The 25,102-nt window shown below is 35.6% G+C and overlaps 1 protein-coding gene across 2 annotated transcripts; it reads left to right on the top strand.

Moving 5' to 3' along the window:
- The first annotated feature begins 1,695 nt into the window (after positions 1 to 1,695).
- On the top strand, positions 1,696 to 5,590 carry LOC145053717 (cytochrome P450 734A1-like). Of its 2 annotated transcripts, none has more exons than XM_079001807.1 (5): positions 1,696 to 1,994; positions 2,708 to 2,931; positions 3,033 to 3,277; positions 3,704 to 4,088; positions 4,760 to 5,590. In XM_079001807.1, the coding sequence occupies exons 1-5, from the start codon at positions 1,727 to 1,729 to the stop codon at positions 5,219 to 5,221; spliced, it is 1,584 nt and encodes a 527-aa protein (XP_078857933.1). In that variant the 5' UTR covers positions 1,696 to 1,726; the 3' UTR covers positions 5,222 to 5,590. The 2 variants fall into 2 exon arrangements, with proteins under 2 accessions (XP_078857933.1, XP_078857934.1); XM_079001808.1 differs by lacking the exon at positions 1,696 to 1,994 and adding an exon at positions 2,009 to 2,265.
- Positions 5,591 to 25,102: the final 19,512 nt, after the last annotated feature.

Genomic DNA, 25,102 nt, shown 5'->3' with positions numbered 1-25,102 from the left:
AATAACTAAGGGTAAATTTGTAAAATATCCATTTGATTGACTTAATCTAAATAGAATGAAAAAATAGTATGACTTTATAACATGAATTTACTATGGAATACATAAAAACATATTTTAGTTGATTCGACTTTAGAAAAAGAAGACATTTACTATTTTAATTACAATTTACTTTATAATTTCTTTCATTTAAGCTTCTTTCAAAATTATTTTCCTAAGTTTATTTGGTTTTTGGGTTTACAGTCGCCATTGGGTTCTAACAGTACTAAACGATGCAAACAACATGTTATTACCTTGATTCTCTAAGGCCCCTTGATGTTGATACATACTTGAAGTGGATGATTAAAGCGTAAGTAATATAAATTATTCAAACATTAAATTATTTTCTTTGATATATTTCATCCAATTTTTTGTAAGGTTTTGTCTTTGCATGCAAGATAAAGTGGATCAATAAAAAAGACAAATGTCAACATGATAAATTTTATTTTTAGCACAAACTACAACTTTAACTTGAATTAGATTTGGCTAATATATTATTGTTTTATACTGATCAGTTTATTATATTGTTGTACAATGTCCATTTCATCCTAGTTACACGGAATGCAGATATTATGTTCCTAAGTTCATAAGTTCATGAAAACGGTTGTTGATGAAGGACTTGAACTATTGAATAACGAAGTAAGTAAATCTATTAGTTAATTGATGGACTTGAAGTATTTTAGAATATTTACATATATAATTGCTTAATAGTTTATTACTAATACATTAATTTTTGTCTCAATTTTGGGGGAAGAATGAAATAAGGAGTCGAGCTTGATAGGGTGGGTGAAAAATGGGATACTTATGTCATAAACTTTATTTTCAAGTGATATGTATTTGATAATTACTTTTTGATGAATTTGAAACGTATTTTTGAATTTGACACTATAGTTCGTGTAATTTAGACAATAAATTTGTAATTTAGTTTGATTAAGATTTGGTATATATATATATATATATATATATATATATATATATATATATATATATATATATATATATATATAAAAACGTAAAACCATGACATACAAAGTATGTCGTAAAATTATGTCAAAAATCATGATGCATAGGACATGTCGTAATTTGAAGTAGTAAATGTATGTCATAATTACAAAAATGCTTAGAATTATAGCATTTAAAGTCAATCTTAAATGTATGTCAAAAATAAATGTTATGTATGTATGTCATAGTAGTTGTTGGTCATAAAGGTCTATCATAAATTTTATGACAGACTAAATGTCTGTCATTTTCCTTTATGACATGACTTTCAATGACCGACATTTGTCTCTTATGTACAACCATTTAAGACAGACATTGTCCGTCAAGGAAAACCTCTTTTTTAGTAGTGAATTAATTGATTAGAATAGTACATTATTTATTCTTAATTAATCATAATAAATACTCAAAATACTAATTTTTGGTCTATACAAAATGCTTACTCCAGTACGTTTTTATGATATTTTATCGATCAACTTGATGTTAAAAAGACAGAAGACTTTACCAAAATGTGAAGAATAATATTATTTACGAAACCTTGAACATAACATACAATCTAGAGACTAAACTTGTACATTTGGAATATTTTAGGGACCATTACTGTAACTGAATCAATCATAAAAGACAAAAGCTGCTTAGACTCTCCCAAAGACAACCATTTTAGAAAGAGAAAGAGAAAGAGAGAAAGAGAGACATGAAGGGAGAGACAGTGTTCGTAATATTGCAGATAGTAGTATTACTGATCATTGTGAAGGTTTTTTTGGTGATATGGTGGAAACCAAAGAAGATTGAAAAGCATTTTTCTGAACAAGGCATAAAGGGACCTCCATATTGCTTACTTATTGGCAATGCCAAGGAGATGGTGAGTTTTATGGTGAAAGCTTCCTCACAACCTATGCCTTTCTCTCACCATATTCTCCCAAGAGTCCTCTCTTTCTACCATCATTGGAAGAAAATCTATGGTATATTCCATACCCATATGCCCAATTCTCTTCTTTCTATATCATCTTTTAAGTTATCGTCATCTAGCTAAAAGGCGGATCAGATAGCATCACCTTAAAATGCTTGACGACCCTGCAAATATAAGTTGAAGTTTGTATCCTTTGTTGAATCTGAATCATTTTCTTTTTCTTCGTAATTATGTTCATTAAGACCGTGGAATTTGATCTCCGTGATCTAAACATAGGTTCTTGGTGATTACACATGATTTAAGAGTCTTGAAGCATGTTGAGGGTATGTTATGGTCAAAGGATCAATTAATCTGATAGATTTATTTCTGTATTGTTCATCTTTTGATATGGGTTCTTATTATTTTTGGTTATTTTTTATTTATATTGGTTCTTTTGAATTCTATATAGCCATATAGCACATGGGTGTGTATATAATCCCCATGTATGAATGCTAATAGGGTTATTCAAACTATGTGCATTAACGGTTTCTTCATGGATCTTATTATATAAAAAAACTTGTTTCACATTTTGCACTATTCGTTATTAATATCATTATCATCATTAATAATATTATTTACAACGATACAAAAATATTTACTTTTGAATTAATTTAATGTTAGCTATGCTTTGGTCTTACTTCAATTTTGTCATCTCATATGCAATATTTTGTCACATTTTTACGACGACACTTTCAAATAATAGGAGTTTTTAATGGAATTATACAGGTCCCACTTTTCTTATATGGTTTGGACCTATGGTTCGTCTCACTGTCGCTGATCCTGACCTCATTCGAGAAGTCTTTTGTTCGAAATCAGAATTATATGAGAAAAATGAAGCTCATCCTCTTATCAAACAACTAGAAGGAGATGGACTCCTTAGCCTCAAAGGTGAAAAATGGGCTCTTCATAGAAAGATCATCACTCCTACGTTTCACATGGATAATCTCAAAGTACAATTTTCTATACTTCCAAGATTTTCAGTCATTAGTTTAATTAATAATAAATAAAAAGATATTAAATTAATGAAAACTTATTTCTATTATTCTTGTAGTTATTGGTACCCGTAGCAACGTGTAGCGTGGTGAAAATGCTAGATAAATGGTTAGACATGTCGGATTCTGGGGAAGTGGAAATCGAGGTGTCTGAATGCTATCAAAACCTAACGAAGGAGACAATGACTAGGATTGCGTTTGGCAACATTAACTACGAATATGGAAAACATATTTTTCAATTACAAACTCGACAAATGGTCTTAACTTCTGAAGCATTTCAAAAAATTTCCATCCCAGGTTATAGGTATGTGTCAGAAATCCTAATTAATCACTTTTTTCAATGAGAAACATCTATATAATTTAAAAAATTTCAACTAAAAAGACATCACATTTTATTATTTAGGGCATAAAAATTTCAAACCATGCATAGATGTACGAATTTTTATAATGAACTGTAAATCTTAATATACTGTCTATACATCTATAATATATCCTTTTAGCATACTTATAAAAGGACAATGAACCATCATCTGTCTTTTCATAAATTTCGTCGTTATAGTTTAAATGACACATATATACTAAAATTAACACTATTTAAACAACCATGTGATTATAACTTTCGGGTGTCAAATCAACATTATGAATACTAACTATAAGTGATCAACATGTTATTGCGTTAATCTGTTTTTGTCACTGAAAACTAATAGAACTATTTGTTTTGCGTGCTTAGGTTTTTTCCCACAAAAAGAAATAGAGAATGTTGGAAATTACAGAAGGAAATCAAGAAAAGGTTAATGAGGGTCATTGAGAGGAGGAGAGAAAAGTGGGAGGACGATGAATTGGAAAATGGGCCGAAGGATTTGCTTGGGGTTATGATCGAAGCGAGTAGGAAAGAATCTTTGAATTTCTTGCCGGCGATCACCGCAAGTGACATCGCGGAGGAGTGCAAGAGCTTCTTCTTCGCCGGAGAACAAACCACATCCAACCTGCTGACGTGGACCACCGTATTGCTAGCAATGCACCCACAGTGGCAGGTGATAGCACGTGATGAGGTGTTAAGTGTGTGTGGACCACGTGACATTCCCACCAAAGATTGTGTTTCCAAGTTTAAAATGGTCTCTCTCTCTCTCTCTCTCTCTCTCTCTCTCTCTCTCTCTCTCTCTCTCTCTCTCTCTCTCTCTCTCTCTCTCTCTCTCTCTCTCTCTCTCTCTCTCTCTCTCTCTTGTTTTGTTTTCTAGTTACTTGAAATTACTCTCTGCTCTTACATATTCTAATTCCGTATTTTCTCTCTGTTCATCTTAGTATAAATACAAAGTTTTATCCTTTGATATATATCTAAATATTACTCAAAAAGAATAAGATAGTTGTTGAGCATATATCATATGGGTGCAGAATATGTGTGAAAAATGATATTGGTTTCTTAAGCTAATAGGAGAAAAATGATATACTTATATAAAATATAGGAAGTTTCCATTAATAGAAAACTATTTTTGAGTGGAATCATATGATCATCTAAATATTATTAATTTAAATCTTCTAAAGTTGCATTAATTGTTTTGAAAATGAAAATCCACATATTGTCATCGTGTTACTAATATTTGTAATGATTAAAACCCAATAAACAAAGTAAAATATTAACCTCCAGGTTGTTTTATGTCCTTTTGAGAATTAAGTTTCAAAAAGGGTGTTTTATGTTCATGAGATTGCTTTCGGCTCCACATAAACAAAATTTATTTTAATATACATTTATTATATATAATGTGAAGTGACATTTATTCTCATGCAGTTGACCATGATACTCAACGAGTCCTTGAGATTATACCCTCCAATAGTGGCATCGATCAGACGAGCAAAAGCTGATGTTGAATTAGGAGGGTACAAGATCCCACGTGGCACTGAACTTCTCATTCCAATCTTGGCAATTCATCATGATCAAACCATATGGGGTGATGATGTTAATGAATTTAATCCAAGTCGATTCTCAGATGGAATAGCTCGAGCAGCTAAACATCCTGTAGCCTTCATTCCTTTCGGTTTAGGAGTTCGCACATGCATTGGACAAAATCTTGCAATTTTACAAGCAAAATTGACTATTTCAATCATATTACAAAGATTCTCTTTCAAGTTGTCTCCAAAGTATCAACATGCACCAACTGTTCTTATGCTACTTCATCCGCAATATGGTGCACCAATTGTCTTCAAACACTTAAGGACAGATCGTAGATCAAAAGGAAATCAAGGGTCATAATTAAATTCCCCTAGGAGTACTACCCTATATGTGCGAATGAACCTAGGCCTCTTATTAGAACACAAAAACCATCACCAAATAGCAAAGGGAAATAACAGGGAAAGACCATATGAGATCATAAATACTTAAAGATTAAGGGAGTAGGTATCATACATATTATGTTAAGTTTCATTTCTACCCCACTAGCTAGTTCATTAAAATGTTTATAATATCCCATCAAGTAAAAATGCCATCTAATTGCCCCATGTTTAGATTTTGGGCATGCAACTAGCTAATTAGAAACCTTTTGCTCTTAAGATATGTATTTGATGTAAATCTTGCTCAAATGGAACACCAATTATGTAAATACAAGGTATAATTTTTTGGTTCCTCTTTTATCGGTTCACCATTTAGTGTTTAAATCAGACACAATCATAAAAAGCTTAATTTGCACAGTGTTTATGTCAAAAATGCATATTGAAGCAGCATTATCTTTTCCTTTTTCACGTATGGAGTTGTAAAAGCTACTTTAAACAAGTAGGTTGATAATATATTCTACAAGAGATATTATAAACTACATATTCATACATGTTATAAATATTTTCTATTTAATTAACGAAAAAAAAAAAGATTAATCTAAATAGATTTTTATATATATCTTAATGCAAACGGTACATGAAAACGAAGGTGACACTATTTAATTGAGTTGAGCACCTAAAATTCAGGAAAAAACACTGTTGGATTATAATGTTCGATGGTGGACCATGGTGTCCTCACAATAAGAGTACAAGAGAAAGACAGGATAGGCATGCTTCCAGAAAACTTAAATTTTAAAATAAAAAGAATATAGGTACAATCAATGTAAAAAGAGGGCAAAGAAAACCCATGTTGGAAGTTTAATTAAAATTATGTATTTTTATTAAATTTTAAACACATATAAATATAAATATATATTGTATATATTGTTAACCTTTAATGGGTTATGTTTTTATTCGTGAGAGCTTTCGAAATGATATATGTTGCGTCCAAAACGAAAAATATACGAATAAGACATGGATGCTTAAATATGAGTATTTGAAAATAAAGTTAACAAATAAAGTGGGTGTGGGTTTATAAATATAGTTGTGTAATGTGTTTATATGCTTTTATGCATCATTTTACTCTAACACCTATACACGTGAACATGGAGGACGTGTGAAATATTATTATTTGTTTCTTATATCATTTGTATATTGTTAGATATATGATTTCATAATAACAATTAACATTTGGATATTATTTGGTTTGTGATTAAATTACTTGCGTGTGGAATATTATTGTTTGTTTCTTACACCATTTATATACTGTTAGATATAGGATTTCATAATAACAATTAACATTTGGATATTATTTGGATTGTGATTAAATTACTTTCCGAACTCTGTAATGTGTTCCTTATTGTCTGAGATTGCACAAATTCTGACGTGAGATAATACAAGAAATTTGATTTGGATTATATAGGCTTAATCCAAAATCATAAAAAACGAAATACCTTGTGATGATTTGGATTATAGAGATGTTTATGATTAATTTCAAAAACTGAAAAAAAAATCAATACTTTTCTGGAACTTTCACCCTTCTTTTATGCCAAGAAGAAAGTGGTTAATTGGTGGTTATATACCAAAATTGGAGCCAAAAGGTAGTTAAGGGTAGTTATCAAACAAAACACAGCATACATCATCATGATGTCATCAGCATGTTTATGGCGGGAAATACATGTTCGGACCCCGCCAGGGGCGCTTCCCCTTGGAATCCTCTACCAAGGGGCATTATCTCCTAGCCCCCGAGTCCACATTTGATACTACGAGTCCACATTTAACACTCTGATTGTACACCCCGCACCTCTAATCTAACATAAGAAATTAAACTCGGACTTTTGCAGATAGTATATCTATTATATATCATTTTATTCATCTTTTATAGTAGATTTTATTAGTATTGTGTCATATTTTATGCTTTTTAATATGCATTAGTTTAAATAATATTCAGCTAGTGCTCATCACTAGAACTCTCATACTGCTCATGTTGTTATGTCGTTTTCAGATATTTCGAGTGGAGCAGTATTTTGGATGCAGCTTGGAAGCATTTTTGGAGCTTAATAGAGCAACTATACCTGAGGAAGCTGGAACATCGGTTAGATTTGCTGAGACTGAAGAATTCGAGTCCGAAAAACGCATATGATGATTTACACGATCGTGTTTTTCCCTATATGATCGTGTTTTTGATCACGATCCATCTTCGCAACTTTTTTGGGCCAAAACTCGACTTTCAGGATTTCGACGTCTTTACACGATCGTGTTTCTTCATAAATCACGATCGGGTTTTTTCATATACAGGTCCCATATAGTAACATACTTCATTAAACAAGCAATTCGTAGGATTTTCAAAAGGGCATGACACGTTTTGTAATAGACGATGTGCGCCGATTAAAACGTGCGGCGTGCCCATCTCATGTTTATCCAGATTCTGCATTTTTTTAATGTATTCGTATATATAGTTCTCATTTGTTCTAGTTAGAACCGTAGAAGTTCCCACGCGACCAAAGATGACTTTTAGAGGCGATTTCTACAATTTTCAGCGATTCATGAAGATCCAAAGGCTATGGATCATCTCCTTGAATTAGTTTAGTAAGATTAGTCGTTTAATTTCTCTTTTCATTGTTATAGATCATATTTTAGCCATGTTTGGCTAAAACCCTAATTTTAAGTTCTACAAGATTAGTACGTTTTATTTAGTTAATCATTATACTTGGTTTTTTATTTGTCATTCAATCTAGTTGTTTTAGTTTTGCGCTTAATGAATGTTTGATTTTAGTTCTTTTTAGTCTGATGACCTAATTTAGGATTAAATTATTCTAGTTAATCAGTTGTTGAAATCCATAATTGGTATGATAAACTGGTAATAAGTAACAAGTAACAGATCGGTTCCGTGTTAAGATTTGACTATGTTGTAAATTACAATTTCATATTGTTTACGTTTCCGAGCTTGTGAGAAGTGTTGGATATTGGTGAGAATTTTAAACATATAGTAATATTGGTTTTCTAACTTGATTAAGAGTTTGTTTAATTAGGTAAGTAAAAAGTTAGGATTAGTTAAATAACTTGTTTTTGTTAATTAACTAAGTAAAAAAGAACTTACTAGAGTTTGTTAGTAGTTTTCAATACTAGCTTAAATAGAACGTATCTAAAATAATCAAGTTTGTGTTGATTGGATTATTACCTGAATTTACTTTTTATTATTGAATTTTCTTTATTTTCTTTCACTGCTATTTTAGTTATTATTTCACCCCCCCCCCATCCCTTATTATTTTATGCATTTGATTAGTATGTTCCCTACACAAAGAGGCATTGATTTTTAGGTTGTGTCTTTATGGATTCGGCTCTGCTTCCCTGTATTATTCTTCTAGAGAAACCAATAATTGATAATTTATTTGTTTGAAATGTTTGCGATAGCATTTTAACAATACCTGAATCCACATTTAACACTCTAAGTGTGCACCGCACCTCCAGTCTCAGATTGGTAAATTGAACTCAACATAACTCAATAGTAATTATAATCTACACTAAAATATGTTGATAACACTAAAGTTATAAAAATTCATTCCCTATTTTAGTGTAATCCTTAATTAACTAAAATAGAAAACACAAAACCAAACTCATGCATTAACGAAAATATCTTGAAGATCGAATTTTCACATTAGTATAAAATACATTTCAAGTACTCAAGAATCTTGATTTTGTATGAATTGAACCCATTAACTCATTTGAGTAACTGAAGATATTATACACATCAGTTTAACACAAACTTTTATGTTTCAACTTGACATCAATACAACAATATGTCCTATCTATTCATGAGTGCATAATAGTCTAGCATAAGGTTTCTAAAGCGGCAATACTTCACAGTTATGTAGGTAGTTCTTCTAAATTATGCACATGTAATGCACTTTTACAAATGAACTATTAAGAATTTAATTCAACCTACATTAATTCTACATGTTATAAACATATACCATGGGATGTAGTGAAACAAATGTGTTGCAATCTCCATAAGTAAACTTTCCACATTAAATTCAACTTCTAACATTATACTAGTAGGGAATATCTCACCCATAGAGATATCAAGTATGCCTTAAACACATCCCTATCAAAGACTTTCCTACCAAGTCTTTAGCTAACCCTTTTGTTAAGTGCTAAACCAAATTCTATTAATATCGAACCTAATCAACATAAATGATTCCATGAGTTATAAGTTGTGTAACGCCCGCAGATCCGGGCTAGCCAATTTAGAGACAATGAGCGTCAAAAATGAGTTTTTAATGGAAGATTATTTAGAAGGATTAATCTTAACCAAGTTGTAGGATATATCTCAAGGTTTCCGTACATATAAAGAACGCTGAAATCCGAGTTATAACGAAGAAGTCATAGTTCGTCAAAGTTTTTCGGCAAAACCGGCACGGCACCGTGAGACGTAAATAGTGAACTTACGATAGAGGACTTTTTAGCCTTAGTGATCTAAACCAAAGTTGTAGTATACGTTAAACTGAGAACATCCATAAAAAGAACGCTCAAATCTGACTTCGTATGAGGAAGTTATGATTTTTTTAAGATTCGGCTTAGCAGTGCACGACTCGAAACTCGAATTTTAGTTCGAACGGTTTTTGGCTATCGCGAACTAAATGAGAGTTTAATATATCATTAATAGGAACTCAATGGTAAAAATAAAGACGAAAACAGGGTTCGTATGAAGGAATTACGAATTCTTCGCGGTTATTTAACTGTCTAAACTCCTCCAACTGTTAAATTTGAGATCGGTCGAGAATTAGCTGACGGAGTCTAAACGAAAGTTGTAGATCTTGATTTTACCTACGTGTTGACAAAAAGAACGTCGAAAATAGAGCTCGTATGTGAGAGTTATGATTTTTCTTAGTTTGAAGGCAGATACGCGATAGGGGGTGACGTGACACCACCAGAATTAGACACGTGGCACCACCAGAAGGCTTCCACATGCCCCAACTCGGCGAGTAGGTCCTCCTACTCGGCGAGTCCATCAATCAGCACCCCTATAAAATGAGGTGTCGAGTTCCCTCACTTCCTCACACCTTCAAACCCTTCTTTCTCTCTCTAGTTTCTCTCTCTAAAGCCCCAAACCCCCCCCCCCCTAAAGTCTAGGTAAACCCCCTAGCACCCGAGGGAAGCCCCGAGGATCCCGAAGCCTCGAGAAAAGAGCCTTTCGGCTCAGAAACTCTTCTCCGGCGGAACCCGGTTTCCAAGGAAACCCGCTGTAAGTGAGTTGTACCTAAGCTATCTTTAGTATAGCTTATGTTTTAATATAGTAACATTATTAGGACCTTAAAATAATTATTTGGGCTATTATTATGAGTTATATAGAGTGTTGTTTAACGATTATATAATAATAATAGCTAGACTATTAATTAGTCACGGTTAACGTTAGATTAAACCCTAGTGGTATTGACACTTGGTGTTATCGAGGGATAATTGTTTTGAGATAACGAAGCGCTGCTCGAAGGCAGAATCACCACCTTTTTCAGGTGAGTGCATAGTTACTTTCATCTTACACATAGATATGAAGTATTTTATATAAATTACGTGCTATGTGTGCATACTATTTGAATACTTGTTTACTATGCTGGAGGAACGATTTTATACATGTTTTAAAAGATTTACACGGTATATTTATTTTATATCTACAAATATGTTGGGATAAAACATGGGTAGATTAAATAGTTGATGTGTGATAAAATAAAATGATGAGAGATAGGTGATGATAGGAAGGTGATGATAATTAGGTGAGGATAGATAGGTGATGATGAATCGGTGATGTAGGATGAAAGATACTATAACCTTGTCCGGCAATTTGGAGATGTAGTCATCTACCAGGGTATAGATGGCGACCACGGACTATTATAGACAACCCCGTGGAAACACCAGCAGGCTCATAACTTGTAGGTGATGAATTATGAGTTCAGTCGATGTTGTAACTACGTATTCATGCGATGATACCCTAACCCCTTACTACGAATTACGAGTTCAGGCTATATTGTAACTACGTATTCATGCGATGATGCCCTAACCCTTGTTGGGCACATATTGAGGGAGTAATTCGTGAATCAATACTGTCTATGCGATGTAGGCGATGATCCTTAGGGAGAGTCCTTAGGAACAAACATATAAGGAAACGCGATGTCAGGAGATGAGAGGTAAATATGATGTAGGAGACGACCCTTAGGATAAATCCTTAGGGAGGGTACTTAGGAATAAAGAAGATAATATGGATGGGTAATTGGGTTAATTGTTTGTTGATTGAACATAATAATTATATTATTGTGGGTTGAAAACTCTACGTACTCATCAGGTTTCCCAACTTGACCCCCTCAGTTTAATTGTGTCGTAGGTGATGATGTGAAGTTACATTACATTGAGAGATTAAGGAGATATAGATCACTAGTGTAAATGAATGTAAGTTATGTTTATGCTTATGTTTCTGTATTGATGATGACATCCCAAATGTTTTTAAAGGAATAAAAATACATTTCTTCGGAAATGCTTTGATAACGTATTTATCATGTTTTACTGGGAACAAATTCCGCAAACGTTTTTATTAAAAGTGGTACTCTGATTTTTATAAAGCATAAACAAAAGTCGGTCTTTTCTGGCTGTGAAATTGGGGATGTCACAGTTGGTATCGAAGCATTAGTTTAAGCGAACTAGGAATATGGATTTATTTCTAGACTTAAACTTAGAATGCTAAGCAATGATTGTGAGGAGTGTGTCTTAGGTAATACACCTGAATAGACACAAGCACTGGCTTATTTAGGGAAAATGCCTAACATGCTTTTATGTGCTAAATGATTTATGATGCTAAATGTATGATCGGATCTATGGTCTGTTGCCGACCGGATCTGGAAATTTTATGTGTTCAGATTTCTAAACGTTTAATTATGGAATTAGAACTGGCATGTAACTTTTCGGAGTAATAAGGAGGATTACACGTCTAAACCCTCCTCTATCTATATTCTCGTCTCGATACACCGAACGCTTGCTTTGGTGTATAGAATGTCATGGTGAAGACTCGTAGTGTATTGAGTAAATAGAGGAAATGAGAAGGCTTATGATAGTGAATGATACCTATCATAAGATATTGTAAGAGTGGTATCTTGCCTTTAGAGTACGCCAGGAAAAATAACATTACGTTTAGAGGAGTACGGTACGTCCGAAGTACACCTTCGATTGGAAGAATGATGAAACGATTGGCGTAATTCCTGAAGCTATCCTACCCTCTGGCATTTTCACCACCGAGTTGCAGCAGAATTGATTATTGAAGATACACATGGAAAAATCCTAGTAGAGTCTAGGAAAATTTTTATGATTGATTGGACACATTTTTATGTGTTAAAATTGTTTTTGTGATAATGACTTGGAAAACTGCAGGACAATACTTGGGACGAGTATGAGTATGTGTAAATGGTAGTAGACGCCTATACTACCGGAAGCACAAGACTCACACTTGGATCAGGGAAAGTCACAAGGTTACGAAGAAGCTAGTAATTGATTTCGTTTTATTCAAGTATGTCGTTACCATTGTTTTGGTAATGACTAAGAAGATTGTTGTTATCCCGAACCTAGTGGTCATATCACATTGAGTCCGACTATGATGAGTAGGTTACGTGGTTCAGAGAACCAAGTTTGATGTAGCGTCCGACTTAAACCAAACGATTGAAATCAAAGCGACCAATAGAAGTATCGCACTCGTTGTTAAAGAAGTTGGTAGCTAGAAATTCTACATGTTAAAATGTGATTATATCACATTAGACCATGAAGGAAGGCATATTCCATTCCGGAATTTGACTCTAAGAGACCTGAGTCTAAGCGTTGCTACATACGATGATAGGTCATTAGAATATGACACATCGGTCAATTGTAGTAATCAAATTAACTTATCATAAGTTTGTTAAGAAGAAGAAGGAGTCTCTGATAAAGAATGAGTTTGTGACACGAAGGTCATGATTGAAAGTCTAACGAGCAGGTGCAAGACCGAGCACCGCCTGCAGCCAAGGAGTCCAAGAGTTAGATACTCATTCGAAGAAACAAGGAAGTTACGATTATTACCTAGGATGAAGAGATAACGTATGAAGTCATTATACTGCCCTGTTTCGTTGATGATTCCGGGACATAATCATCCTAAGGGGGAGATAATTGTAACGCCCGCAGATCCGTGCTAGCCAATTTAGAGACAATGAGCGTAAAAAATGACTTTTTAATGGAATATTATTTAGAAGGATTAATCTTAACCAAGTTGTAGAATATATCTCAAGGTTTCCGTACATATAAAGAACGCTGAAATCCGAGTTATAACGAAGAAGTTATAGGCCGTCAAAGTTTTTCGGCAAAACCGGCACGACACTATGAGACGTAAATAGTGATTTATGATAGAGGACTGTTTAGCCTTAGTGATCTAAACCAAAGTTGTAGTATACGTTAAACCGAGAACATCCATAAAAGGAACGCCCAAATCTGACTTCGTATGAGGAAGTTATGATTTTTCTAAAATTCGGCTTAGCAGTGCACGACCCGAAACTCGAATTTTAGTTCGAGCGGTTTTTGGCTTACGCAAACAAAATTAGAGTTTAATATCTCATTAATAGGAACTCAATGGTAAAAATAAAGACAAAAACGGGGTCCGTAAGAAGGAATTACGAATTCTTCGCAGTTATTTAACAGTCTAAACTCCTCCTACTGTTAAATTTGAGATCAGTCGAGAATTAGCCGACGGAGTCTAAATGAAAGTTGTAGATCTTGATTTTACCTACGCGTTGAAAAAATAACGTGTATGATTTTTTGAAGTTTGAACGCTAATACGCGATAGGGGGTGACGTGACACCACTAGAATTGGACACGTGGCACCACCAGAAGGCTGCCACATGCCCCAACTCGGCGAGTAGGTCCTCCTAATCGATGAGTCCATCAGTCAACACCCCTATAAATAGAGGTGTCGGGTTCCCTCACTTCCTTAAACCTTCAAACCCTTCTTTCTCTCTCTAGTTTCTCTCTCTAAAGCCCCAAACCCTCCCCCCTAAAGTCTAGGTAAACCCCCTAGCACCCAAAGGAAGCCCCGAAGCTCCCGAAGCCTCGAGAAAAGAGCCTTTCGGCTCAGAAAATTTGCTCAGGCGGAGCCCGGTTTCCAAGGAAACCCGATGTAAATGAGCTGTACCTAACCTATCTTTAGTATAGCTTATGTTTTAATATAGTAACATTATTAGGACCTTAAAATAATTATTTGGGCTATTATTATGAGTTATATAGAGTGTTGTTTAACGCTTATATAATATTAATAACGGCTAGGTTATTAATTAGTCACGTTTAACGTTAGACTAAACCCTAGTGGTATTGATACTTGGTTTTATCGAGGGATAATTGTTTTGAGATAACGAAGCGCTGCTCGAAGGCAGAATCACCACCTTTTTCAGGTGAGTGCATAGTTACTTTCATCTTACACATAAATGTGAAGTATTTTATATAAATTACGCGCTATGTGTGTATATTATTTGAATACTTGTTGTCTATGCTGGATGAACGATTTTATACACGTTTTAAAAGATTTAAACGATATATTTATTTTGTATCTACAAATATGTTGGGATAAAACATGGGTAGATGAAATAGTTGATGTGTGATAAAATAAAATGATGAGAGATAGGTGATGATAGGAAGGTGATGATAATTAGGTGAGGATAGATAAGTGATGATGAATCGGTGATGTAGGATGAAAGATACTATAACCTTGTCCGGCAATTTGGAGATGTAGTCATCTACAAGGGTATAGATGACGACCACGGACTATTATAGACAACCCCATGGAAACACCAGCAGGCTCATAACCTGTAGGTGATGAATTACGAGTTCATGCGATGATACCCTAACCCCTTACTACGAATTACGAGTTCAGGTGATGTTGTAACTACCTATTCATGCGATGATGCCCTAACCCTTGTTGGGCACGTATTGAGGGAGTAATCCCTGAATCAAACCTATCTATGCGATGTAGGCGATGATCCTTAGGGAGAGTCCTTAGGAACAAACATATAAGGAAATGCAATGTAAGGAGATGAGAGGTAAATATGATGTAGGAGACGACCCTTAGGATAAATCCTTAGGGAGGGTACTTAGGAATAAAGAAGATAATGGGGATGGGTAATTGGGTTATTGTTTGATGATTGAACATAATAATTATATTATTGTGGGTTGAAAACCCTATGTACTCACCAGGTTTCCCAACCTAACCCACTTAGTTTACTTGTGTTGCAGGTGACGATGTGAAGTTACATTACACTGAGAGATTAAGGAGATATAGATCACTAGTGTAAATGAATGTAAGTTCTATTTATGCTTATGTTTCTGTATTGACGATGACATCCCAAATGTTTTTAAAGGAATAAAAATACATTTCTTTGGAAATGCTTTGATAACGTATTTATCATGTTTTACTGGGAACAAATTCCGAAAATGTTTTTATTCAAAGAGGTACTCTGATTTTTATAAAGCATAAACAAAAATCGGTCTTTTCTGGCTGTGAAATTGGGGATGTCACAAGTTGACATACCATAATACGTCTTACACTTAAATGTCGCGACGTTCTATTATACACTTGACTATATTCCTTTCCCAAAGTGTCAATACTATCATAGTGAATAAAAATGGGTGAAATTGGCTTTAGCTGCAAAGGAATCTCATAGATCAAATTCCTTAACCATTATGCTTCCTTTCCCAAAGTTGCAAAGGCTATAAATTATGATTTCATGGTTGAATTTGTTATACATGTTTGCTTCTTATATGCATAGGAGATTTTACCACCTCCAACAAGAAATGCACAACCACTTTTAGAAGTGGTCCTCAATGTTTGTAGTCCAACTAGCGTCATTATACCCATATATCATAAAAGGAAACCCTACATAATTCAAACCATAATCTATGGTTCACTTCAAATACTTCAATATCCACTTTACTTCTTGATAATTATAACTACTTGGATTGCTAGTAAACCTACTTAGCTTTCTTACAAAAAAGAATTATGATGCCTTTTGCTAGTTATGGCATACATCAGCAACTTCTGACCTTTAAATATTCAATATTTGAAATCGCTTGGCAAGTATTAGGATTAAGCATCATATTTGAATCAAAATGGGTATGTATTGGAGAATAATCAAAACAATTGAATTTTTTAAGTACTTTCTTAATGTAATAGGATTTAGAACTAGAAATTCCTTGATATTCAAGCTTGATTCTTGTTCAAAGAATCACTTCGGTGTACCCCGTATCCCTCATGGAGAATGGATGATAAGAAATAATTGGTCATATCAACTTGAATTTGATGAGTACCAAAGATTAACATATCATCCACATATAAGCATATGATCACTCCTTTATCAAGAGCATCTAATTTACTATATAAACGCTTGTATGATGATTTAGTTTAAAACCATTACTCAAGACAAAATTATCAATCTTTTGGTGTCACTATTTACGTGTTTTTTATCCCATACAAATATTTAACCAACTAACATACTGTGTGCTCATTTCCAAGCATAATGAAACCCTCATGTTGCTTTATATACACATCTTCATCCAAATCACTATTTATTAATGCGGTTTTAACATCTATTTGGTGAATCACCAAATTATGAATTGATGCTAAGGTAATCAACAATCTAATAGTAGAGGTACGAGCATCGGGTGCATAAGTGTCAAAATACTCATTCCCAATGTTTCTATAAAATCTTGAATAACCCATCGAGCATTGAATTTTTCAATTGAACCATCAACTTTCACCTTCGTCTAGAAAATACACTTGAAATCCGAAGGTTTATAACCAAGAGGAAGATCAAATAAAACACAAATGTTATTTCCTATGACGGAATACATTTCATCATTTATTGTTTCTTTTTAGAAAGTAGCATCTTGAGATTTCATTGCTTCATCAAATCTTTTAGGATCCTCTTCAATACTAAAATAATATGAATATTGAGTTGCACTTTTGTAATGCCTCAAAATCACAACAAATTTAAAGTTTTTAAAAGCAACCCATAATCCTAAAATGTTTACAAAATCATTGTTTCCAAATTTTTTAACACTATCAGAGTATCCCAAAATCACAAAGCCATAAAATAGAGGATGTGTACGGTCACGCCTTCGCCTTCCCGCGATCATCAGAAGTACCTGAAACAATAAACTAAAACTGTAAATCAAAGCTTAGTGAGTTCCCCCAATGTAATACACACAAACAGATAACATAAACAAACAAACATGTCGGGTCCAATCAACCATTGGGTTGGAATACCCCAGACCCAGTCAGCCTCCGGGTCTAGTAATCCTTAGGATGGAAAACCCTACGTTGGAATGCCAATATACAACAGGTCCAGTCATCCTCGGGGTTGAATACCCTCTGGTCCAATCAACCATTGGGTTGGAATGCCCTCGGTTTGTTGGCTCATGCAGATAACAGTAAAGCCTCAACCACAAACCAAAATATTTACACATATAACATATTGTTGGGTTGAAGATTCGTTCAAGGGTTGCGTCTTTGGGCTCGGCTATTTGTTTATTTTATTTGTATTCCGGTTTGGGCCTGTCCAACCGAGAGCCCATTATGTTTATTATATAAGTATATGCTTGCATGCATATTAGGTTAACGATTGATCCAGAGCATAACGATAGTATTTGCAGATTTCTTTGATCGTTCTTGTAAACCTACCAATCCTCTACAGTTGATGTTCTTAATCGAGCTCTTCTGAGGATTTTGTTTTAATCATTCGACACGTTTGATTCACTCTTGCCTTGTTCTTATTTTCGTGTTCTTGCTGTTTTATATTTACTTACCTGTTTAAGATCTAATCGATCTTCAAAGATTAAAGTTTTAATCACTTCAATTGGTATCAGAGCAGGAGACTGTGTAATCGATACACATCTTTTCTGTGAAAAGGTTTCAATTAGGGTTTTTCCGCAACTACAGATATTTATTGAGTCGTCATCTCATTATTGACGTATCTTGATATTTATTGTTTTGCCCTAATCTGCTTTATTACAAGTCTGATCTTTGAACAGGTTTTTCGATCATAATGGACGAGTCGCAATCAAATCCTATCAATATTTCCAACAGCATCGGTTCAACCACGAAGATTCCAATCCTATATACCCATGACTATGAAGTCTGGGCGCATCACTTCGAAGACTACGTGATAGGATCTAAGGATAATGGATACCTCATATGGGAAGCTATCATTAATGGACCTTTCTCTCATTCTGCAACGTCCAGGATTATTAAGACTCAAAAGGAGTACAATGATCTGCTGAAGGATGTTAAAGATATTGCACAAGATGAAAAGGACAAATTCCAGTGCAATATCAAGGCGTTAAGGTTGATCAGATTTGCCCTTCAGTCCGACACCTTCAGGTTGGTCAGCTCATGCACAACGGCAAAGGAAGTTTGGGATAGACTTCGCGAACTGTACTCTACAGACGAGGATCTTGAACATTCTATCCAAACCTTGCTCTTATCTGAGTTTTGAGAATTCAGGCAAGGAGTCGAAGAAACAGTGACCCAGACGTTCGATCGCTTCAATCATCTTCTCAGCAGAATGATCAAACATGACATCGAAAGGAAGCTTATCGAGCAGAAGGTTACGTTCTTGAATGGTCTAAGGTCAGAATGGAGAGCTGTGGTGTCAATAGTTAAAGCCCATGAGCAGTTTAAATCATACTCTTTGGCGAAACTGGTGGGTATTCTCAAGTCCCAGGAGAAGATTGTGCTGCAGGAGAAGAACGTTGTTTCAAGCCTTGGTTCGTTGGCCCTCCTGTCAAAAAGTAAAGCTGTGATGGAGGATGAAGACCTTAACTTGGAGGAGTATGACCTCACGTCTGAGGATTATGCTATGATGGTGTCTAACCCCAAGAGGTTCATAAAGAAGAGATTCCCCAGCAATAAAAACTGAAACTGGCAGGGGAGTTATAGTTCAAAAAAAGTCAACAATGAACCGAAGGTTGAAGAGCCCAAGAAGGAACCGAAGGCGGATGGTGATTCTGGAGTAAGCTGTTACTACTATGGTGGGAAAAACCACTATGCTAAAGATTGTGTCCTTAAAAAGATGGCTGAAAAGGATGATGAAAAGGATGAGGAAGTTGTGCTGCAGAAAAGGCTCGATGAGATGAGAAAGAAGAAGTCTACCGCTAACCCTTCCATGAATGCTCTTATTGTGCAGGGTTCGGTTGCTGATGACGAGTTCGGTAGCGTGGAAGTTTGGTCTACCGACTCAGAAGACGATGAAGTGAGGAAGCCTACTCATGGAAAGGCTTATGTGGCAAAGGAGGAGAGCAGTGGAGGAAGATGCTTCATGGTGTCTGATGTATCTCAGATGAGGGGGTACAACACTGATGGTGGAAGCAAAGAACCGAAGGGGCAGGAGGACATGTGCTTTACGGCCAAACCACTCAGCCAACAGTTCAATGAGCTTGATGAACTGATAAACAAGGTACAATCGGTTTCATTTCATTTAAAGTACCACAATCCTCATATGAGAAAGAACTAAAAAATGTTAATACAAGAATTTCTCATCTAGATAGTAGCTTAACTCAAACTCGAGTCACCAATTCTAACCTAACTGATCAATTAAGCAGGGTGTCTTCGAAGAGTGAGGAGCGGCGCATGTGGATCGACTTGAAGGAGTCTGAATTAGTTAAAATTAAAGACGAAAACATTTATTTACAAAGAGACAATTTAAAGTTGTTAAAACAGCGGAATGTTTTTTGTTTAATTGCAAAACGTCTTTATTCTAATATTACTCAGCTTCACTTGGACTGTGAAATAGGCCAAAAGATCCATCGCATGATTTTTCCCTTCCTTGAGTTTAAGGAGGATGAAATTGATGCCGAAGCTTATAACTATGAGAGTGTGATATCATCTGACGATGTCAATCCGACCTACATGTATGGACTGGACAAAATTGAGTCCTTCATTAAATCCAAGGACCACAAGGACATACTTAAAAACCTTTTGGATGAAAATGATAGACTTAAACTGAGAACCGAAACCATACAAAAATTTGACTCTTTAAATGCCAACGTAAGCTCAGAAAACAAAATTGATGTTGAAAATGCATCTGAGCTTAACGAGGACGACAACATGAGTGAAATTTCTGTAGAGGACACAGTTGACTGCTCAGAATTTGTAAAAAGTGAACCTGAAAACCACAAGAATCTGATTTCTGAAAATTCAGTGGAGTTCGCTCGATTGTCCCAACAAAAGTCCCCGATCTTAGCAGAGAAAGCAGTTGTGTATCAAAAGGTCAGGACCACTCCAAATCAAGTATACAAGGTCACTGGAGTAACCGAACATCAGACGGCTGAACTCACAGCTATTGTAAACGAAGACAATGCTGATGGCTGTGATGAGTACTTCTGGTCAGCTCCAATAGATAATGCAAACGAAACGGTAGGCTTATCAGAAAGAACCTCTTGGATGAGTAAAGGTAGATACATACCTGAACCCTTGAACAAGCCAGATAACTTCGATGAGCCAAGCACCAGTGGTACGAAAGACATTCCTCAGGAGAATGAAAGTTCGGCAAAAGAAGATGTTCCCTTTACTTCCTCAGTTCAAAGTGAAACTTCTACAGTTCAAAATGAACCAACCAAGGAGAAACCGAAAATGAAAGCTAATATTCATCATCAACCGAAGCAGATGAGGAATAAGAAACGTGAAAGGAACCAAAGATACAGGAAGAATCTCTCTGAAAGGAGGCAATTCTGGCAATCCCAGAATGCATACTTCTCACATCAAGACAAGAATCTGAAGTATGAAAACAATCCTGTCGGAAAGCCTGAGAGCCCCAACAACCGAAAGCCAAGGTTCGGTTCACAAGAGAATACCAACCGAAAGCAAAGGTTCGGTTCTAAGAATGACTTCAACCGAAAGCAAAGGTTCGGTTCAAAGAACGATTCCAACCGAAAGCAAAGGTTCAGCTCTGAAGTCAAAAGAGATCAAAACTCTAAGGTCAGTCCCTCCAATGATCAAAAGCAAAAGGGTCACCTAGAGTCTCCAGCCAAGAAGTCCTCTCAATCTAAACCCACTCCTTCTAGTTCATCTAATTCTTCTACTTCCACCAATTCATCTCCATTTTGCTCTAAAGCTCATTCTATTCATTCTCAAAAATCTCATTCATCGGCTGAACAAAAGGGCAAACAGAAGGTTTCTACATCCACACCAGAGTCTAAACCGACCGCACCCAATCCTAATAAAATAAAAGTTTTTACCATTAAAAAGAAAGATGAAACAACACTTATAAAACGAACATATCTTGTTGACATCTCTCTTACTGTTCCTGTTCCCATGAAAAGCTCATGTGGAACCAAGAAACTTTGGGTTCCTAAATCTGCTTAATTTTTGCAGGTTATAAGTGACGAGCAGTTTGACGAAGAATGGTACATCGATAGTGGCTGCTCACGTCACATGACAGGGAGGAAAGAGGAGCTCAGGGAATACAGATCTCTTACAAATGGTGGCAATGTCAAGTTTGGAAACAATTCTTTCGGCACCATAAAGGGATACGGAATGATAACTAATGGTGATTTCACTATAAGAAAGGTGGCTTATGTGGAAGGACTCCAACACAACCTCATCAGTGTATCTCAGCTTGTTGGAGGTACAGGTCTCAAAGTCTCATTCGATGATGAATGTTCTGAAATTATTGAGAAAAAGACAAAGAAAGTAATTCTCAAGTCGGAGCGAAAGGGTGAAATGTTTCCTCTAAACCTTAAACCCATCAAAGGAAACCCAGCTATATGCTTGTTATCAAAAGCTCAATCTAACGAAAGCTGGTTGTGGCACCGAAGACTCTCTCATCTCAACTTTAAAGATATCAACCGACTTGTCACTGGAGGTCATGTTAGGGGTCTTCCATTGCTCAAGTTCGATAGAGATCATTTGTGTGCTGCATGCGAAATGGGGAAGCAGAGTCGTCAAAGTCATGCATCTGTAATTAACACAAAAGTTGTTGAACCACTCGAATTACTTCATATTGATTTGTGTGGTCCTTCATCTATCGAAAGCATCAGTGGTAGCAAGTATATTCTTGTTATTGTTGATGACTTTTCACGATTTACATGGGTGTTCTTTCTAAAGCTCAAATCTGAAGCGACTCATAAGCTGAAAGTGTTCATCAAGCAGATTGAAGTACAGCTCAAGAAGGTCGTTCGCAACATCAGGAGCGACAATGGTCTGGAATTCAAGAACAAGGAATTTGAAGAATTTCTAGCAGAAAAGGGAATTAGTCACAAGTTCTCAACTCCCTACACACCTCAACAGAACGGAATTGTCGAAAGACGAAACCGATCTTTGTGTGAAGCTGCCCGAACTATGCTAAGTTTCGCTTCCTTACCTCTTTATTTTTGGGCTGATGCTATTTCTGCTGCTTGTTTTACACAGAACAGGTCCTATCTCAACAAGCGATTCACGCTCACACCATACGAGATTCTAAACAACAGAAAGCCCAATGTGAAATTTTTCCATGTGTTCGGCTCACGGTGTTTCATCTTTAACTCTAAAGAACACCGCAACAAGTTCGATGTCAAAGCCGACGAGGGAATCTTTCTGGGCTACTCTCTCACATCCAAAGCATACAGAGTCCTAAACAAGCGTTCGAGAAAAATTGAAGAAACATATTACGTGACCTTTGACGATAGCTATGTCAAAAAGCTACAAGCCAAAGAAGATACTGCTGGGGAAATCTTTCCTCAAACTGGCCAAGTCACAGTCTCGATCGCTAATCTATACGAGAAATTTCTGGAGCTCTTTGACGAACCAGAGAAAGCTTCTCTCTCAGAAGCAGGTGCAGCAGACAACAAGGTAGACCACATGAAGCAAATTGTCGAAGAAGCTGCCAGGAGAATGAATGAAGGAGGATCGACTTCTGATGAACCTCCATCCAACGATGCTTCAGTCGAGGGGGAGCCAAGCTCACAAGTCGAGGGGGAGCCAAGCTCACATGTCGAGGGGGAGCCAAGCTCCACAACTGCAACTGAAAGTGCTTCTCCAACCGAAAGTGCTTCTCCAACCGAAGGTGCATCAACGTCTGAAAGTCCAGCACCACAAGAAACCTCTGAACCTCAAGTTTCTCAAAGCTCATCAATCGAGGGGGAGCATGATGATATGACGCTTGACTACGATAGCCAGTCCGAGCCAGAAGAAATGATCAATGCTGAACTAGACCCAACCTTTGATCCAAATTATCCTCCTCTTACCAAATGGACCAGAGATCATCCTATCTCTCAAGTGGTTGGTGATGTCTCTGAAAAGGTTCTTGTTGGATATAGTGTCTAAGTTCATAACTATATTTGGTATATACTTGACCCGACCCGGCATGGTCCATTTGGGTTGCACTTCACCCGAACAATTTATGGATAATATTTGAGAATAGTACAAGTTATGATTTATTAATATATTATAAGTTCTAATATATTAATATAAGATCATATTATTTAATTAGTAGTGATCTATAATTAATCTAGTATTAATTTAGTGATCAAAGATATTAATAATTAAATATGGGCTTCTATATTTATATAGTGTGGGCTTATGCTTATTTGGAATGGGCTAGGCTTGGATGGAGAAGTCCATGGATACTCCATGGAGCTTTAACCCATGGATCTCATGGAAATGAAGAGACATGGGTATTAGGGTTTACATGGATGTAACCCTAATCCACCACACTATATAAAGGAGGCTTTGGCTCTTGAAATCAAGCTAGTGAACACTAGTTGACACATGTTGAGGTGAGGGCCGATTTCAAGAGAAGTGTGACTATTCTCTCAAAGTTCCAAGTTTGTGGTGATTTGTGACTTTCATTTGAGGCATCCACATTATTGGTTCTAGGCTCTAAAACTCCAAGGAATCAACTACAACTACAAGGTAAGTGTTTCTACTAGCTTTATTTGATTCAAGTTCCCCGTGCCATGCTAGTTAGGATATAAGCCTTGGAAAAATAATTATTTGCATGTATCTTAGACAAACATAGATCCAAGGTTTATTAGGGTTGCATGTACACTTAGGAAGTGTTAGAATGCTCAAAACCCATCAGTGGTATCAGAGACTAGGTCTGTTTGTTTGATACTTGTGATTAAAAGTTGGAAAAAGTTGAAAAACTTGCTGTCTGACGAATGGACTCGGCGAGTCCATGGGGGGACTCGTCGAGTTCACTTGTATCTTCAACCTACTCGGCGAGTAGGTTCATGCACTCGGCGAGTAGGGTCGACAGAGTGCAGATTTTCGACTTTAGTTGCTGGAAATGGATTGGAAACATTACCCTAAACTGTTTTGGTACTTGAAAACTTGTTTTAGCTGGTGTAATGTTTTTGCTAATTCATTTACAACAACTAGTTATCAAAATTACAAAGTTTAATGTGATTTTGATTCTTGAAAGTGTTCATATTCATGTTCTTGTTCTTATGAAGTTTAGATGATCATAGGAATTATTTGTAACCTATGTGGTAGTTTAATTCTTGAACATAATGTGTTTTAATGGAGTCCATAACTTTTCCTCAAGTTATGGAAAACCAAAAGTCTCTTGGATTAAAAACCATTAAAAGAACACAAGAGTTAGAAAAAATGAAAATTCCTCATTTTATTACTCTATTAAACTCATAAGTTACAAGAAATGAAAAGTTTTGAAAGTTTACAAAACTTGCCCTCAAGTTTTGGAACAAGTAAAGTTAAGTTAAGCTTTAGTTCCAACCCTTAGAATTTTAAAAGTTAAAATTCAACCCTTATACTTATATTATTATGATTTAATAATTATAT

The sequence above is a fragment of the Lactuca serriola genome, chromosome 5 (assembly GCF_051521515.1).
Source record: "Lactuca serriola cultivar US96UC23 chromosome 5, Lser_US96UC23_V15, whole genome shotgun sequence".
NCBI lineage: Eukaryota > Viridiplantae > Streptophyta > Magnoliopsida > Asterales > Asteraceae > Lactuca > Lactuca serriola.
Note: the sequence above shows the minus strand (reverse complement) of the source record. Positions and strands in the feature narration are given on the sequence as shown.

Bases quoted from the DNA above. Each gene is read 5' to 3' on its own strand.
- LOC145053717 (XM_079001807.1), top strand. From the start codon at position 1,727: ATGAAGGGAGAGACAGTGTTCGTAATATTGCAGATAGTAGTATTACTG. The intron at 1,995-2,707 runs GTATATTCCATA...GGAATTATACAG, and splicing joins TCATTGGAAGAAAATCTATG to GTCCCACTTTTCTTATATGG. The intron at 4,089-4,759 runs GTCTCTCTCTCT...ATTCTCATGCAG, and splicing joins GTGTTTCCAAGTTTAAAATG to TTGACCATGATACTCAACGA.